Source organism: Centroberyx gerrardi, chromosome 6, assembly GCF_048128805.1.
Source record: "Centroberyx gerrardi isolate f3 chromosome 6, fCenGer3.hap1.cur.20231027, whole genome shotgun sequence".
NCBI classification, from domain to species: Eukaryota; Metazoa; Chordata; class Actinopteri; order Beryciformes; family Berycidae; genus Centroberyx; species Centroberyx gerrardi.
In genome coordinates, this window is record NC_136002.1 from 20,519,407 (window position 1) to 20,536,478 (window position 17,072).

General features: G+C 43.3%; 1 protein-coding gene across 1 annotated transcript; it reads right to left on the bottom strand.

The window, feature by feature from the left end:
• Positions 1-291: 291 nt before the first annotated feature.
• capn12 (calpain 12) lies at positions 292-12,388 on the bottom strand. The gene is made up of 21 exons (XM_071927931.2): positions 12,184-12,388; positions 11,367-11,436; positions 10,015-10,133; positions 7,566-7,699; positions 7,202-7,373; positions 7,007-7,090; positions 6,485-6,570; positions 6,266-6,343; positions 5,959-6,149; positions 5,236-5,498; positions 4,913-4,992; positions 4,574-4,696; positions 3,927-3,963; positions 3,768-3,839; positions 3,635-3,680; positions 3,211-3,272; positions 2,133-2,201; positions 1,937-2,015; positions 1,723-1,839; positions 755-807; positions 292-632 (listed from the first exon to the last, which is right to left on the bottom strand). Exons 1-21 carry the CDS (start codon positions 12,382-12,384, stop codon positions 606-608), a joined length of 2,163 nt encoding a protein of 720 aa, XP_071784032.2. The 5' UTR covers positions 12,385-12,388; the 3' UTR covers positions 292-605.
• Positions 12,389-17,072: the final 4,684 nt, after the last annotated feature.

Genomic DNA, 17,072 nt, shown 5'->3' on the forward strand with positions numbered 1-17,072 from the left:
GCATGGATGAGTCAACTGTTGGTGTTGCAGTAATTTTTTTTTTTATATATATATTTTAGTAATTGCAATTATATTTATTATTCCATTCAAGGGTTTAAGTTTTGGAAATATATTTTTCTTTTCTGTTTGCATCCCAAACAAATTTTTCACTATCAGACAATTGTCTCTGTAGATCAATTGGAAAGATATGATTTATTATTGCCTTGACTACAAGTGTGTGTGTAAAAAAAATGAGTACAATGCTTTGTAAACACAAAAGGAATAAGGGAAATAGTTACAATCACACAAGAGCTGAAATTGCTTGTAGAAACAATTTTATTACAGTGTCTAGTATATTAATATATTGCAAAATGTTAAAATATTTGTGCTCCATACCCTGCGTGACAATACGTTAAGGCTATAATCAATAGTATAAGAATAGTGTAAGATTAAGAGAAGGGAAAGCCGGTAGCGTAGTAAGGACTAACTGACAGTCAATGGTATAACTTTGGAATAAGGCACACACAGGACTACGGTCTCAACACTTTACATGTTTTTAGACTCAATGTCCTACTGTGGACAGAGAAATGACTGCTGTGGTTTGGAGACCCGTTCACAGACGGCATTCACACCGTCAGGAGCTGCAGCAGCCACTGTGGAGGAACGACAGGCGGATAGAGAGTAGAGAGAGGAGAGAAGATGTAGAGAATCAGAGCCTGTTCAGGTCCAGGACTAAGATGACCATATAATGAAGTATACTTAGCCAAATACTCACAGAATTGATCCCTCTGTCCTTCACCTCTTGACTGGTCTCTGATTCATACAGAGCTGAGGAGAAAAGAGGATGAATACTCAGCGCCATGGAAAAGACCAAATCATTTTTAAGCCTAATCACTTAATCACCTAATCACAGCTTAATCACTCAACAAGGGATTCAGAAAATTGCAACATCCCGCATCCTTACACAGGCTGAACCCCCTGTAACTCATACATGAAATTTGGCATTCATGTTCAACATAGAGGTCCTGGCATGTTTCCCAAGTTTCCCCACACACACTTGCATCAACTAAAAGCAAATACTTAAAATGTATGTGCACCAAATGTGATGACATGCTTTGATCAAATCTAAAGATACAATGTTTTAGCATTTGTGGCGTCTAATTGGTCGAGTTTAAAACTTTGTGGAAATGGTCTCTGACCTCATATTATGTGCCAAATATCATGTTCACTGGACAAATTGTTACAGTGTTCTAGACAATTTTGTGAGAGGCTATGCCCTGTCTGAAGTTTAGTAGTTAATGGTGACCTTATCTGACTGCGCTGGTATGTAAAAGGTTAAATGTATGTATGTCAATCCAGTAATGCTGCTATGCATCAGGTTTCATGCAGATAGATAAAAAATTGAAAAAGCCTTGGGGAACTACCTAGTTTTCTAGTAGTTTAAAATTAGAAACAATCAAAATTCATCACCGTGTTTTAATGTTTGACAAATATGACCTTTAGTTACAGCCTTCAGGCCAGTTGGTATAAGGTCATGGATATATTTTTGTATCCTGTTTTTTGTTTCATGGCTCTGTGTGGAGCAGCTGCGAAGACGTCCGGGTGGACAGACAGACAGGAGAACACACACACACACGCATGCAAACAGTAAATACAAACAAAATACATCTCTGCAGATGGGGGATGTAATTACAGTGTGTATAGTGTGTATAGTGTGTGTGTGTGAGTGTGTGTGTGTGTTACCAAAGAGCTTGCGCAGCCTGGTGACACACGACACAAAGCTGTGGAAGGGCAGGTGGAGTTCTCCAGATCCAAACCTCTCAGACAGCAGCTGAATCACCTTGCCATCGCACTGCAGTCCTGGGACAGAGAGGTGTGGTAGAAGGTGTGAAGCCAAACGACGGCAGCGTTCTGTGTGTGTGTGTGTGTGTGTGTGTGTGTGTGTGTGTGTGCATACCCGCAGCTTGCAGCGCCGCACTGAGCTCAAAGGGGCTCATGGTCCCTGAAGAGTCCTCATCAAACTGGATAAAGATTGACTGAAAGAGAGAGCAATATCAAAAGGGATAATAATGACACAACCCCTCCCTATCCTCCACCACCACCCCACACACACACACACACACACACACCCACACCCCCACAGTGATCTGTACCTGCAGATTGCGCAGATGGGACAGCAGGGTTTCTGCTTGTTTACGGCTGAGACTAGAACGGCCGTTAGTCTGGCAGCAGAGTTAAGGACTCCTCAACGGGACAGAACAGAGAGAGAAAGTTACGGAGGAAAGGCTGAAAGAGAGCAGCAGGGTGGCAGAGTGAGTCAACCGGAGGTCCAGAGTTCAAGCCTCCATGTCGGCAAGCATCCGCCCTACTGAAGTGTCCTTGAGAAAGACACCGAACCCCTACCAGCTCCAGGGACGCTGCTCTGGAGCTGAGCCTGACCTCTGACCTAACAAGGGAAGAGGGAATTTCCCTTCCAGAATCAGTAAGGTAACGTATTATTATTATTTTCTTAACAGTAGTAGTAGTAGTAGGAGTCATAAGTGGAATTTGAATGGGTGCTGTGGTTGCCTGGCACCCATGGCCAACAATGTATAGAATCCCTTGGAATGTAGTAATATTGATAAAAAATACTCATATGGTAAATCAGCATATTATGAAGAATCAACTATTTTCCATCGCTAATTCATCTTATAACCTTTATCAACACAGTCACAAATGACAAATCTATAAAAATGAATTTGTAAGGTTGGTGCCCATATGGAAGAATATGGAATTGGAAAACAAATGTTGATGTCGTTGCTGTGATATTGATGCATTACATGACTTAATGTGAATTAGTCAAGAAATCCACCAAATTTGGGCTAAATGCTCATGTTGTTGTTTTGACAGGTCACTGGGAATCAGTGCTACATTTTCATATTATAGCATAATAGTTGTGAATTTTAACTGTAATTTTAGTATGATGATAAATTATTTTTGCCCTTTTAGACCTGTAACCTGGTCAGTTCGACAGAAATCACAACTATAACTTGCACCCATATACATTAAAGGCAAACTCCAAACCTGCTGGTAGTATAAACACACAAAATAGACTATTGATGGAGAAGAAGTGAAACCACTGCAACTATAAACTCAATGTAAACAAGAAGTGTGAAGAGGCACAAAGAGAGCGGAGAGTGAGTAACACTGAAGTGAGTAACACTGAAGTCTGTAGCAAGGACAAAAGGATACATCCTCTCCAAAGATGAGCTGTCTGCACGTCTCCAGTGGCAGATGGTAATCTTTCTCAAGCACTGCACATGGGAGAAAGACAGCGATTGACGCAGAGAAAAAAGAAAGGTTTAAGTGGGATTAAGCTGAGGAAAAGTGAAGGTGAGGGCAAGCATAGTTACTTTAATTACTTAATCAAACTCTATCTACTCTATCTGCAGCTTTGAGCTTCTGTCTAGACTGTTGCTGACCTCTGTGGTTCCACTGCTGCAAGCTGGGGGGAAACATGCTACTACTTTGCTCCCATCTAGTGGCCATGAGCGGCACTACAGAGTCAAAGATCACTTCAACAGAACTGGCTGTCTTTGCATGATGCAGTGAAGTTCTCCCACATTCTCTGCTGTTACTAAAAAAATGTTAAATATGAAACACTGGAATTTCTAACCTGAGTTGAACAGCTTCATGAGCTCCTTAGCATTCAGCCTGTCATCCTGCCAGAGAGACACAAGACGTTGGTTTGGATGTTTTATCCAAAGGTTTTAGGTGACGTTTAGGTGAAGGAGGAAAATAAGTCTTACTGGGCCGGCCGCATCTTCAAAAGTCTTCTGAACTCTCATGTGATCCTCTGGAGCGACCGGCATCGACATGACCTGTTAGGCACACACACAAACAAACGCATATTTCTTTGGCAGGCTGCTATTAGCTGCTGGTGTTATAGATGAGGTCAGTGAACTCACCATGAGGAAGCCAGAGGAGCAGGTGAAGTCCTGATTCCTGGAACACAAGGACCAGACCATCAGTGTAAATTTTGTCAAATATATTTTGACATACTTTATACACTTCAAAATAATGTTTGTTATTGGTATAGTTGCTCTGGCTGAAATATAGCTATGGTAATCGGAGTGAGTATTCATACACTGTTCTCAGCTCTTGGTATAATTGAGACTAAAAGCGATTTTTATAAATTACTGGATAATGTTGGGAACTAGAGATCAGCCTAAGTGTTGGTACAGGATAGTGGAGGCGACTACAGCTGTGTTTGGTGTTGAGTGGGTGGTTCTGGGATGCCAGAGCTTATTGTTGAGCCTTCTGGAGCTGTCGTGTCGTGGGTCGAATTCAACAAAACATCTGTGATACACTCAACCCTGTATAACATTTAGACTAAGTGGCTGGTGAACGGTGCTGCCTATCTGATGGTCCTGTAGATCAATAACTGAGTAGCCTGGTGTCCTCTATACTAACAATTTGTGGGCTAGTACTTTATTCTTTTAATGTCTGCAAAGGATTTATTTTATTGGTAAATAAGAGGAAAACAACATTCAGCTAAGTCTCCTCCCCTCGGGACCGTTCTCCTTTTGTGTTCTCTGTCTTCCCTCCATCCTACCCCAGGGTGTTCCCAGTCTTGGAGAAGATGCGGAGGAAGAAGTCTCCAGGCTGGTTGGGTCGATAGGTGGAGGCCACGATGACGTAGTTACCAGGGTCCAGATGCACTTTCCTCCACACACCCCTGCCATGGTGGGCATACACACAAACACACAGAGGGTTTAATAAATAAAAGCACAAGCTATAGTATAAAAACAAAGGTGGTAGAAATAGAGTGGAATGTCTGCTTATTGTTTTTCTGCTCCTAAATGTTTCATATTGTAAACAGATCATTAAATAATTATAAATTTGGGAGGTGAAAAGCAGCGAGCGGTGGTTTCTCTCACGATGAGTACTTTACCTCTGAGCCTGATATTTCCCAGAGCGACCCACAGGACGGTTCTTCATGAAGAAGCTGCGGTCCAGACACAAACCCTGGAGCTGTATGGAGACAGATATTATTGTGGGATGGAAACTCTGTGAAACCATTAACTACTGAGAATATTAAAGATTATTATTATATTATTTCAGGCAGATAATGAGAAATTATGAATCAATTGTCCATGAATACTCACCTCAGAAGGAACCTGCAAAAAAAAGGGGAAACACAAAGACAAGCGGGAATTTATCCAGAACTGGAATAATGGCACTGAGACTCAATATATTTTAGTTTTGTATTTTAACCCTCTGTCTCACCCTGTAGATGTGGAACGCCATGTAGAGGAAGTGGACTTTATTCCTCTGCCTCCTGTCCTTCTGTAGGAGCTCCACAAGCACTGTGCACTGTTTCCCTTTCTCCTTCTGCTTCTCTGCTATCTTCTTCTCCTCTGGGGTCATCTCCTCCTCGTCCTCGTCATCTTCATCATCATCATCATCCTCATCGTCCTCTTCTATTTGGTCCTGCTCTGTGAGAACCAACTCGAACTGGGGGTTCTTCCAGAATGATCCTGAGAGAAATAGGATATAAGTATGATCCCTAAAATGATCCAAGTAGGGAGTGTACACATAATTGCTAGATGGGATGGGACGATATGTTTATTTCACAATACGATTCGATGCGCGATATGGGGTTCATGATTCCATACAACCACGAGACTGTGCAGAATTATGTTTATTTCTGAGACTCAAATCCTTCTAGTGATGGCTTTGGCTTGCTAAAATGTAAACAACAATTTAAAAATGTCATTGCAAAGTGCAAATAATATAATTTTGATGGAGAGCTTGTGAAATTGTGATGGGCAAGTCGTCTCATTTGTGATTACTACAGCAGAATAAAATGTAGATAATATTGCGATTCATTTTTCTGCCCCACGATACGTTTGGTCACATTTTTGTATTGCGATATATTGAATTCCGATATATCGCCCCATCCCTAATGATTGCTCAAACACAAACACATCAACATACGGTGGTATCTGCGGCTGCCGCCAGCGGAGCTTCCTGGTACCCAGAGGCCTTCATGGTCACTGATGGTCCAGGCGGACGGGGCGGCGGGCGAGGCGGGCGAGGCGGGCGTGTTTCCCTCTATCAGGGTGTCGGGGTTCACGCTGCACAGCTCCACCGTGTCAAACAGCCTGCTGAAGTCCTCAGAACTGATCCTGATGGAGACGGTCAGACACGGCAGAATGGACATCTGAGTTTGAGTTGTGCTTTGATATGAGAATTAGATGTTACAGTGGAGGCATCTTGGTGTGTTTCTGCATCTGTTACGTACCAGAACTCTCCGTCTTCTTTCTTTTTGAGCTCAATCCTTTCCTTCTCAGCTTTGTCCACATCATCCCAGTCGTTACTCCTACGACACATACAAACATAAATGCAACATCTGGGAACGTTCTGTGATCTGCAAGTGAAATTGCTCTCTCTTGCACACACACACACACACACACCTACACACACACACACACACACACGCACACACAGGCAGCTTCCTCACTTGTCACTCCAGGGTCCGCGGTATTCGACAAAGCCCCAGGGGTTCCTCAGCCTCAGCAACGAAGTCTCTCCTGATGCCTTCTTCACCTGAAATGTAAACAGAGACAAAACTGCTCCAAGACTCATTTACAAAAGGTAAATTTTTTTGCCTGTTCTCGTACTTTTATATTCTATAACCAACCTATTTTGTCAAAATGAGGAATGTAGATGAGATGAGATGAAATAAAATGAGATGAAATTAGATAAATTGAGATGAGATGAGATGAGATGAGATGAGATGAGATGAGATGAGATGAAATTAGATTAGATTAGATTAGATTAGATTCAATTCGATTCGATGAAACTTCAATGATCCTTTGTGGGGAAATTGGACATTGCAGCAACAGAAAATAGGCTATAGATGATACATCATATTAAAAATAATGCAAGGTAAAGACAACAAAACAACATATTGAGGGTAATACAACAAATAAACAATAGATTTAGTGCCACACAGTCACAGTGTTGTTGTTGTGATACTGACCTTCTCACTGTCAGTGATGGCGTAAGCGTGGCCCTTAATCAGCCCGTTTCCTGTCACTTTACCAATCTCACGGTAGTTACTGGCCTGTGAAAACAAGGAGTGAAAGTCAGATGCATCTATATCAGTATCCCCCTGTGTGTGTGTGTGTTTGTTAGTCTCAACATTTTATTGTGTATGTATTTGTGTCCGCTCTACCTGGATGAAGCAGCTGAGCAGGCTGCCGCGGGACAGGGCGGCCGTCAGAGACCTCCAGAGGACTCGAGGGGTGCGAGAGGAGACAGGCAGGGAGTATGCTATGCCTCCGGTGAAATCCTCCATCCCCTCTGAAATGTTACCCCCCTTCAGACTTCCATAGGATCCAATTAGCCTAGATAAACAGGTGAGAAAGATATCCCAAGTGGCTTATGTTTTTTTTTTGTGTGAAATTGTTGCGGTGGCACGCACTCACACAGAGACATAATCCTAAATCAACACACACACACACACACACACACACAAACAGGAGTGGGTGATCTCAGACATTACCACCCAGAAACATATGCTGGTAGTGGCAACTGACTTGGCATAGGCCTTCTCCACCAGGGCGCTCCAATACTCGTTGCGGGTGTGAGAGTAGCTGAAGAGCAGACGGCCTTCGCGCACTGGCAGCCTGTCATCCACAACCACTTCCACCCACTCACCATACTGCCAGAACTGCACAGGGATACAGAGGGAGAGAGAGAGAGAGAGAGAGAGAGAGGAGGAGAAAAGAGAGGAGGTATAGAACGGTGAAAGAGTGGAAGAGGAGTGTGTGTGTGTGTGTGTGTGTGTGTGTGTGTGTGTGTGTGGGAGGGGAGGATGGATGGAAAGAATCGGGAGGAAAGTGGGGTAGAGATAATGAGGAGGGAGGCAGAGTGTAAAGAGAAGGAACATCATGGAAAGAGAGAGAGAGAGAGAGAAAGAGAGAGAGAGGTGTAGGGGGGATCTTTTTCACAATCCTAATGACACTTAAGCATTCTTACTAAAATAAATCCAGATCTGTGAGACAAAAGAAAGAATGCACCCGACACAGAGACTGAGGGTAGAGAGGGATTAGCGGTTGAAAAGAAACAGACTGCGTAACACGGCATAATCAAGCTCATATCTTAGCGAAAAAACATCAACAAGAGACAAAAATGTGCAGAGCGATAAAAGAGCATGAATGAAATACAGATCAGTTGCTGCGATCTGGCAGACAAAACCCTCTGGCGTGTAAAATAAACCCGCTGATCTGAAACCCGCTCTCTTGTCTGACTTCATTTCTCCAGCCTCCTGAGGCCGTTGCTGGTCGTGACTAGAGGTGTGTACTGTACTGCTGGCTGTGTGTACACAACAGGCCCGCACTGGCCCTCCATAGCTGCAGCTGCCTGTGTGCATGTGTGTCCCAAGGGCAGTCGCTACCTGCATGTCTGAACTGCTCTCCCATCACCTTGTCATGGCAAAATGCTCTTCCTATCCTCCCTGCCCACATGTTGAGTCATGTCACATGCTCCCTAACAGTCTCCATGCTGTCGGTCCGAGGCTCCGGGGCAAATAATTGATCACTAAGTGAAAAGCGTAAAGCTATATACAACGATGCTGTTTGTTTGGTTTTACAGGATTGATATGTGTAATAATGTGATTTTTTTATTGATCCCTGTAGGGAAACAGGCAGGTCGGAGCCAGCTGAGGGAGGGCCTCTCCGTTCGCTACGCCACCCTGCTGCCAACTTTACATTAGAATCAACTTCTCCTTTATTCTTCCTTCTTTATTCTTTATTTGGATCCCCATTAGCTTCCGCATGGCGGTTGCTAGTCTTCCTGGGGTCCACACTTTAAAAGTAAACAGCCATTAGTCAACATAGTCCAGTTTATGGCACAAAAAGAGGCGGCTCAAATAAGAAGCTGAAGACGACACCTCAAGAGCAAAAAAAAAATGCTTAGCAACAACAACAACAACAACAACAACAACAATGATGAAATACTACACTTATTGGTTAGAAATGCCCATCAGTTTCTGCATCAATGATATTTTTTTGGAAGAATCTATCACTCCATCACTTCTGGATGGGATTCTGTACTTACAGTAATAAAGTGTTATGTTCAGTTTACAATTTGGTTTTGCGTCTTTCTCCTCTTACATATGAGACCACCCTGGAACGATGACGCTAGATGAGTCGATACCTGTTGGATCTCATTACCTTCCTCATATGCCAGGACTATGTCACAATAGCTAAATAAGTAGGAATCTCATTGAAAATGGGTAAGGTTTCAATAACAAAACCAAGAGCTGATCAGATAACATGAATGGCTTCAGTGAATCAGTCCTTTGTTACACATGAAACGACCAAAAATGAGTTTTGATATGTTATTTGTGAAAGTCTATCCTGTGCTTCTGCATTTCACAAATAAAACACACATGTGTCATCCTTGGCCACTGATCTGTGTTATCATGGCTTATCATATCATCTTTTCATAATTATTTTGACTGCAAACAATGGTAAATACTATCTAGCACCACACCTAGGCACAGTTGGGTGGCGTTGGGAAGAGGAGGATGTGGAAGCAGCAGACAACAGTTGAGTCTGAGCTGGGGATATGAATGGTGTATTCAATCATAAGAGGAAGTGTGTGTGTGTATGAGTGCGTGTGTGTGTGTATATGTAATTTTGTGTTGGTCAGGGGCATACTAGCAATGAGTCTCAGCTGGCTGAGTGGTTCTGGGGGGAGGGGTGGGTGTAATTAGTTATTTCTCTCATTAGCAGCAGGGGGAGGGAGTGGGAGGCTACGTGTTGTAAATCTAGTTGTAATAACACCCAACAGTAAAGAGAGCTGGCCATTAATTACAGCCACTCCTTCCACATATCTATCTATCTATCTATCTATCTATCTATCTATCTATCTATCTATCTATCTATCCATCTATCTATCTATCTATCTATCTATCTATCTATCCATCTATCCATCTATCTATCTATCTATCTATCTATCTATCTGTAACCTCTTACTTACCCTAAAATGGAAGATTCCTGCGTAGGATTTGGAGAGGCTTTGTTTGGGCGGCACCACCTTCACAAAGAGTTTGGGGTGCATGGTGAGGCAGGACAGGGCAGCCAGCAGCCAGCAGTTTCCTGGTAGACAGTGGAAACACGTGAAACTGATATGGAAACAAGTCAACTCCTGCATTATACAATACCCTTTGTGCAATGTAATGAATAATATTACAGTAAAGCATATTTTTTTACTGAAGGGCCTGAAGACATTGCGCTTGAAGTGTATGGTGTTTTTGTCAGTGCTTTTTAGGTAGGTTAGCGTGCACGCACACACACACACACCACACACACACACACACATACCACACACAACACACACTTTAGTCACATTCCTGTCCAACAGTAAACATCTGTTCCATGTAGAAAAATTTACAGTATGTGTTGCCGCTGACGAAATCATGGAAATCACATCCTGGACTACAGTTTTTAATGAAAACATAAAACAGAGACAGATGGGAGGAGAAGGAGGAGGAGGTGGATATTGATCCCCAACACTAACACATATTCATACTGTACATACACAGCCGGTGACACAGGCCGTCAATCCCAAACTCCCAGAGGAGAGCTCACTGTCATGCACATGGGCTTCCAGTTCACCGCAAATGCAAAACAGACTGAACTACAGAGTTACAGCATAATCTGAGGACTGGATGGGTATGGACCCCCTGCTGTCCCTCCATGGTTTGGGGGGCAGAGACCACAGAGCGTCACCCCGTCTCTCCCCCCCTCTCCCCCTCGCTGGGCGTTTGAAGTTGTGTCCCTGGGGCGGTGTGGCGTACACATCCTGGTCTGGGGTGGTTGGGTCCACTTTGTCATCGAACAACAGAAACATAAAAACCCACCAGCTGAGCCGATGGAATGGCTCAGCTTGGGTCGTATGGATTGATCTTTTCTGGTGATGTTACGCAAAAGGCCTGTTGAGACAAGGCAGTATGACACATCCCAGGTTCATCCCTCACTCCCTGGAAAAGGAAAGCTAAGACGTGGACAGCAGACGTAGGTTTTACTGAACAGACAGGGAAAGCTGTGATGGTGTCAGGGTTGGGGCCATTCATGAACTGAATTGAGAATGCATGGTAAATTGAATTGGAATTGGAATTGCACCCAGCTCTAAGAAAAAACAAAAAAACATGGAATTTTACAGAATTTCATGGAATTAAATGTAACCTCCTGAAATTCCAATTCAATTTCAATTCTGTTTCAATTCTGTTTCAAATTCCAATTCCAATTCCTCAGCTGAATTGGAGCTGATGAGTTCATTAATGAATTGACCCAAACCCTTGATGGTGTTGAGGTGTTTCTCAGACTCACCCAGCTGGCCCTGGCAGATATCGGTCGTCCCGGTTGTGCCTTCCACAAACACAGCGTTCTTACTGATCTCCTGCAGAAATGCAGTGGGAGGAGGACAGTGAGCCGCTGACCACACAATCTGTTGTTCCCCCATTTATACACAGTAAAACTGTCAGTGTTAAATTGAAACTCTGAAAGCGTTAAAATGGATAAAAACACTGCCACTGACAATTTTACTTTTCTATTCTCTTCATTTATGTCAACATGATTTATCAATGCATTATATTTGTCTATCATTGTATATATATAGTATGTGATTGAATGTTTAAGTTCAGCTGTGTCTTATTAACTCTCAAAAACATCCAGCTACTGGCTTAGGCTAAGTATTGTTCTTATCTCGATTCTGTTACACAGTGGCTCCTTTTCTTTTTAGGGACAGCAGCAGACAGATGTTCAGAGATTCCCTTTCTCATTTTCACGTTTCATGTTTGTCCTGAATTATGGCAAGAGGGATTTACAACACATTCTGTATAAAATATGAGTTTGTGCATGAAGATGACATTCGTTTGAAATATATTTAGGGTGCCCAAAATATACATATCTGGATATACTATATAGCATGAGATATTTTTTTCAGTATAGGAAGCTTGCAAGAATACATCATCATAGAATGAAATAGCCTATTATAAGTTTATTACAGAATCATTACGTGGCTGACAGAATGAATACCAATGCCACTGATTAGCATGCACATGAAAACGCCCTCCGACGTCTGGATAACAAGGCACAGTAAAACTTCATATAACTGGAAGTACCAGCAGGGACATGGTGTAGCTACCTTGGGTCGCAGCCACTTGATCGCCTTGTTGGGGTCTGGGTCTTCGGGCATACCGATGGATTTCTGCTCAGCTGCAAAGTCCGGATCAGAAAACAACAAACCAGACTTGAGACACTCATCCCGGAGAGTCTTGAAGTCCTGGTCCCTAAATTTGACCGGTTTTCCAATGGAGCCGAGAGCTGCTTCCCCCTCAGTCTGCATGTTGTCAGTGAATATCAGTCCTGCATTCAGGATTCAGGATGCAAAATGACTGATTTGTATGAACCCGGTGCTTAAATACAGTTAAAGCGCACACCCACCGCTCCGGTGAGGGCCACTCGGAGCGCCTCCTCTGCCCGGGAAGGTATGCAGAGCGCCGGGGGCTTTGGTGAGCTAGAGTCGGGCTAATGACACGGTGCCAAGGGCCGCACTTTGATCCTTCTAATTTATCGTCCGTCCCCACCATCATCCTGTGACAGCAGGGAGGGACAACAGTCGTTTATTATGTGGAAAGCATAATAACGCTGCACTCCACTGGAGAATTTGCGTGTGTGTGAAAAGTGCGATTCTGTGGTTATGCGTTCGTATTTAGGGTGTGTGTGTGTGTGTGCGCGCGCGCGAGAGAGAGAGAGAGAGAGAGAGAGAGAGAGAGAGAGAGAAAGAGAGAGAGAGTGTGTGTGTGTGTGTGTGTGTGTGTGTGAGAGAGAGAGAGAAAAAGAGAGAGAGAGTGTGTGTGTGTGTGTGTGTGTGTGTGTGTGAGAGAGAGAGAGAGAGAGAGAGAGAGTGTGTGTGTGTGTGTGTGAGAGAGAGAGAGAAAAAGAGAGAGTGTGTGTGTGTGTGTGTGTGTGTGTGAGAGAGAGAGAGAGAGAGAGAGAGAGAGAGAGAGAGAGAGAGAGAAAGGAGGTTATTTGGGAGGATGAGTCAAACGCCGATAAAGACAGAAAAACATTGCAACTAATTGCCTCATCACTTAACCACATGTGTTAATCACAGATCGATGAGAACTGGTGTCGCTGCCAGTGAATGGGAGGGCTCGTGCTTTTGCAAATTTCAAAGGAACCCCCCCAAAACCGGCGCTAGGTGGCAGTCTACTCCAAATTATGGCAATGCTGACAGAAAGCTCCCTACTACAAAAGCGCCAAAACTATGAGGTGGATTATAGTCTACATAATGAAGAGGGAGGCATCTTGAAAATGTCCTTTGTTATGTCTCTTCAACTGACCCGTCAGTAACAAAAAATCACTATAACATTCCTATAATCTTCCCTAGAGGGACTTGTAGTGTGTCTATGGCACCCAATAGTGAGTTTAATGTGACTTTATCGTAGTTTATGATATTCTCTATCTCTCATAATTATAATATTCCTATAGGGATTTGTAGTTTTGCTGTGACATTTGTTTAGCGTCCTTCTAAATTGTATTATAGGATTATTATAGGCCTAGTTGTTTTTCAGAATGGGTGCTTGGCATCCTAAGCAGCAGGACAATAGGTTTGTCAACCATGGCTGGGCCTATAGCTATTCTGAAGTGGACAGCCAATTATTTTCAACCCCCCCTGTATTGGTGTCATTCATCCCAGGTGGATATCCATCTCTAATAAACTGTTGTCCTGCGGAGTCCTCCAGCGCCCCTTCAGCGCGTCTCAAGCCGTTTCTCCATCACACGCCTGATTAATCGCGAGATGACCGGGTCTAAACAAACACGAAGAATAGCGACACAGATCCGTATAATGGCGGCCATTTAACTCCATTCACAAGTTCTCCATTATCACCGTATGGTCTTTGAGGCCGGGATTATAGGAAGGCCGGGTAACAAAGGTCAGAGGGCCGCCCTCCCCGCGCAGACACTCCCACACCTCAGTGACCCCGCTGATCCCACGACCCGACACCGGCCAGCAGGATGCTTCCCACTCCCCCCCTCTGGTTAACCTGCTTTGTCCCGCGGCTTATTTTGCACCAACCTGACGAAAAAGAACTATACTGTTGCTATAATATTTATTCCAGGCCTTGTGTTTTCTGTGGTGCTCAATTGTGATTCTAACATATTTTATGATATTTATTTGTATTAAATATCATAGGGCTATGCGCACATTAGCCTTAGTGCTGGTAGTAAAAAGTTGATCCGCACAACAGCATACTTTATTCACGAGAATAAATGTGCTAAATGTCCTGGAGCAAGATCAACTTTTTAGTATGGTATTTATTTGTCTCATATGGTATCACTATAATATTCACAATATTCCTCTCAGGCTTTAATGTGTCTGTGGTAGCCTCAATAGTGATTCTAACATATCTTATGGTATTGTATTTGTCTCCTATGCATCAATATAATATTCCTATAATATTTCTGTTGGGCCTTAATTGTGGTACTCAATACTGAGGCTATAGTGATTTTATCTTATTTTATGGTGTTTTATTTATCTCCTATGGTATCATTATAACATTCCTATAATATTCCAATAGGACATTAGAAATACTTCATAGTTTTGCTGTGATATTTGTAGAGTATCCTTCTAAAATGTATTATAGGTTTACTAAAGTTCTTCTTTGTGAGAGAACTCATGTGTTTTGTGTTCTTGTGGATTTGAAGGGGAAAAAACACCAATAGGAATAAAGCTGTTGAAGTAATAGTAATGTCTTATTTATGTGTAACATAGGTGACACTGGACATTTGTTACATCAGGAGACTCTGGTCTGGAAGTTCAGGAGTTTGGGTTCACCTTCCTCCAGGCCCCCTGCACCCTGCAGGGAAACATGAAAGCATTTTCACCTGTCACAGGACTAACTGACTCTCACCTTCTAACCTTACTATACACCCCCTGAGCACTGTGTGCTCTGTGTGTGTCCGTGTGTGTGTGTGTGTGTGTGTGTGTGTGTGTGTGTGTGTGTGTATGAGTTGGGGGAATGTCGTTGACTGTAAGGTCAGATCCAGTTTTTCCAGCATTTTTGTTCGTTGTTAGGCTGGGCAAGTAACGACACTGTGACTGACCTGGATGTGTGTATGTGTGTGTTTTAATGTGTGTGTGTGTTTGCTTGAGCAACTGAATGTGTCAGGTTCACAACGAGGGTCACCAGGTGCAGAAAGAACATGATAATGTGAGACAAAGAGAGTAACAGACATTTGTCACAGAGTGGGTGGAGTGGGTTTGATTATCTCATGCATGGATCTCCTCAAAGTCTTCCACCCTCTTTTGGTTGCATTTTGGTTGTAGCCTATCTTAGTATAGGTGGGTGCAAAGAGTCCATGTTACTCATTTATCATTACACAGGATGTGATGTAAAAATCACTTGTGCTATGATTCAGGGCAAACATTCATATTGAGATGTTAAAAGAAGGAAGTACTAACCCACCAATGGTTACTGTCATAAATCAAGAGGACCACCAGACAGGCAGCACCATTCACTACCCATCTAATCTAAATGTTACAGGGTTGAGTGAGTGATTGAGGATGTGTCACTGGGGTTATTAAAGGTTTCGTTGTAATAGACTGTCCCAGGAACCCCCCCCCCCCTCTACACCAAACACAACCAGTCACCCACACTGCCCTGTCCCAACACTGATCTCCAGTTCCCTATATAACCCAATAGTTTCTCAAGTCTCAACAACAAGAGACTAATGGGATGGTTGACCCTTCTGTCTTGAAACAGCCCGCTCAGTTCAGAAACCAAACTGTAACAGGAAACAGTCAGCTTAGTTGCATAAGACAATCATACCAAGAGCTGAGAATGGCGTGACTGCCCACTCTGGAAACCATAGATATACTATCATATGGTCGCTGTCATGTGAAAACCTTGTAACTCCAATTTTGGTGATTTTCATGTTTTGACTTCAATTTAAGGATTACAGGCTCCTGTATGGGTTTAAAAAATTCCACAACCCTTGGGTTTATGAAACTAGTTGTCATTCAAGCTAAAAACAAGGCAGTTTTTCAACAGCGATATGACATAAGATTTCCATATTTTGGACCCCAGCTAACATCCTTTATTTTTCAGCCAGAGTGGCTAAGGAACAGTGAAGGGTTAGGAATATAAGGCTATGCTCCCAAACCAAACTGAAGGTGGTATGGCTTAAATTCACCAGTAACTTTGTTATGTAACTTTGATTAAAAGCTGCTACAAGGCTACAAAAGGTCTCTTTCCATTCATGAAGCAGAAGCCTCATCTCTCCATAAAATTCTTGCTTGATTTCAGCCCATAATGCCACTGTCACAGAGGCAGTTAGAGCCAAAGGGATTATCGCATCTGGTGTATGTGGAGATGTTGTGTCTGTTTGCAGGTTTTTCTCTGTTTCTGTCCACCAAGATGCCTGGGACGTAAATTAACTGGTGACCTTGCCTCAGGAGGAGCTTACCCACTGGCAGGTACACAAGATGTTGAAATCCTCTGACTGCCTTATTTAGGTTAGTTATTTTTATTTATTCCCACCATCATACACAATAACTAGGTCTGCATGTTCGATCTCATTCTCTTCCTCATGCTGAACAAATCAATAAACTTCCTCCCCTTTGTTTTTTTTTGTTTTTTTAATCACACATCCACCATATGACACCCTGCTGCTGTCTCCAGTCTCGTCCCAACTCCCTCATATTCTTTACCCAGGTCACAGACAAACGGCCTGACACTCCTCCCATGGCGCTCCTCCTCAGCGATTCAGTGACATTATATAACCCCCCCATAAGAATGAACCCTCCTTGTCTTTCCCTCCACTCATTATGTGAAGGTGTTGAATGGCAAAAGAGAGAGAGAGGCAGCGGATTGACGGATGGCTGTCCGGGACCGTGTCGCCTCTCACCCCGTCCTCTCACACTCTCACTGGAGGAGGGTGGGAGGGAGGGAGGGAGGAGAGGTGAAGGGGGTGTAATTCCAGGGTTCAGGTTTCACTCTGTGGTCGTTGCGGGAGGAGGGATGGGCG

Coding starts and splice junctions, on each gene's coding strand:
- capn12 (XM_071927931.2), bottom strand. CDS start 12,384: ATGCAGACTGAGGGGGAAGCAGCTCTCGGCTCCATTGGAAAACCGGTC. Junction 10,134..11,366: donor TATCTGCCAGGGCCAGCTGG/GTGAGTCTGAGA, acceptor ACTGTCTACCAG/GAAACTGCTGGCTGCTGGCT. Junction 1,840..1,936: donor TGCGGCGCTGCAAGCTGCGG/GTATGCACACAC, acceptor TCTCTGTCCCAG/GACTGCAGTGCGATGGCAAG.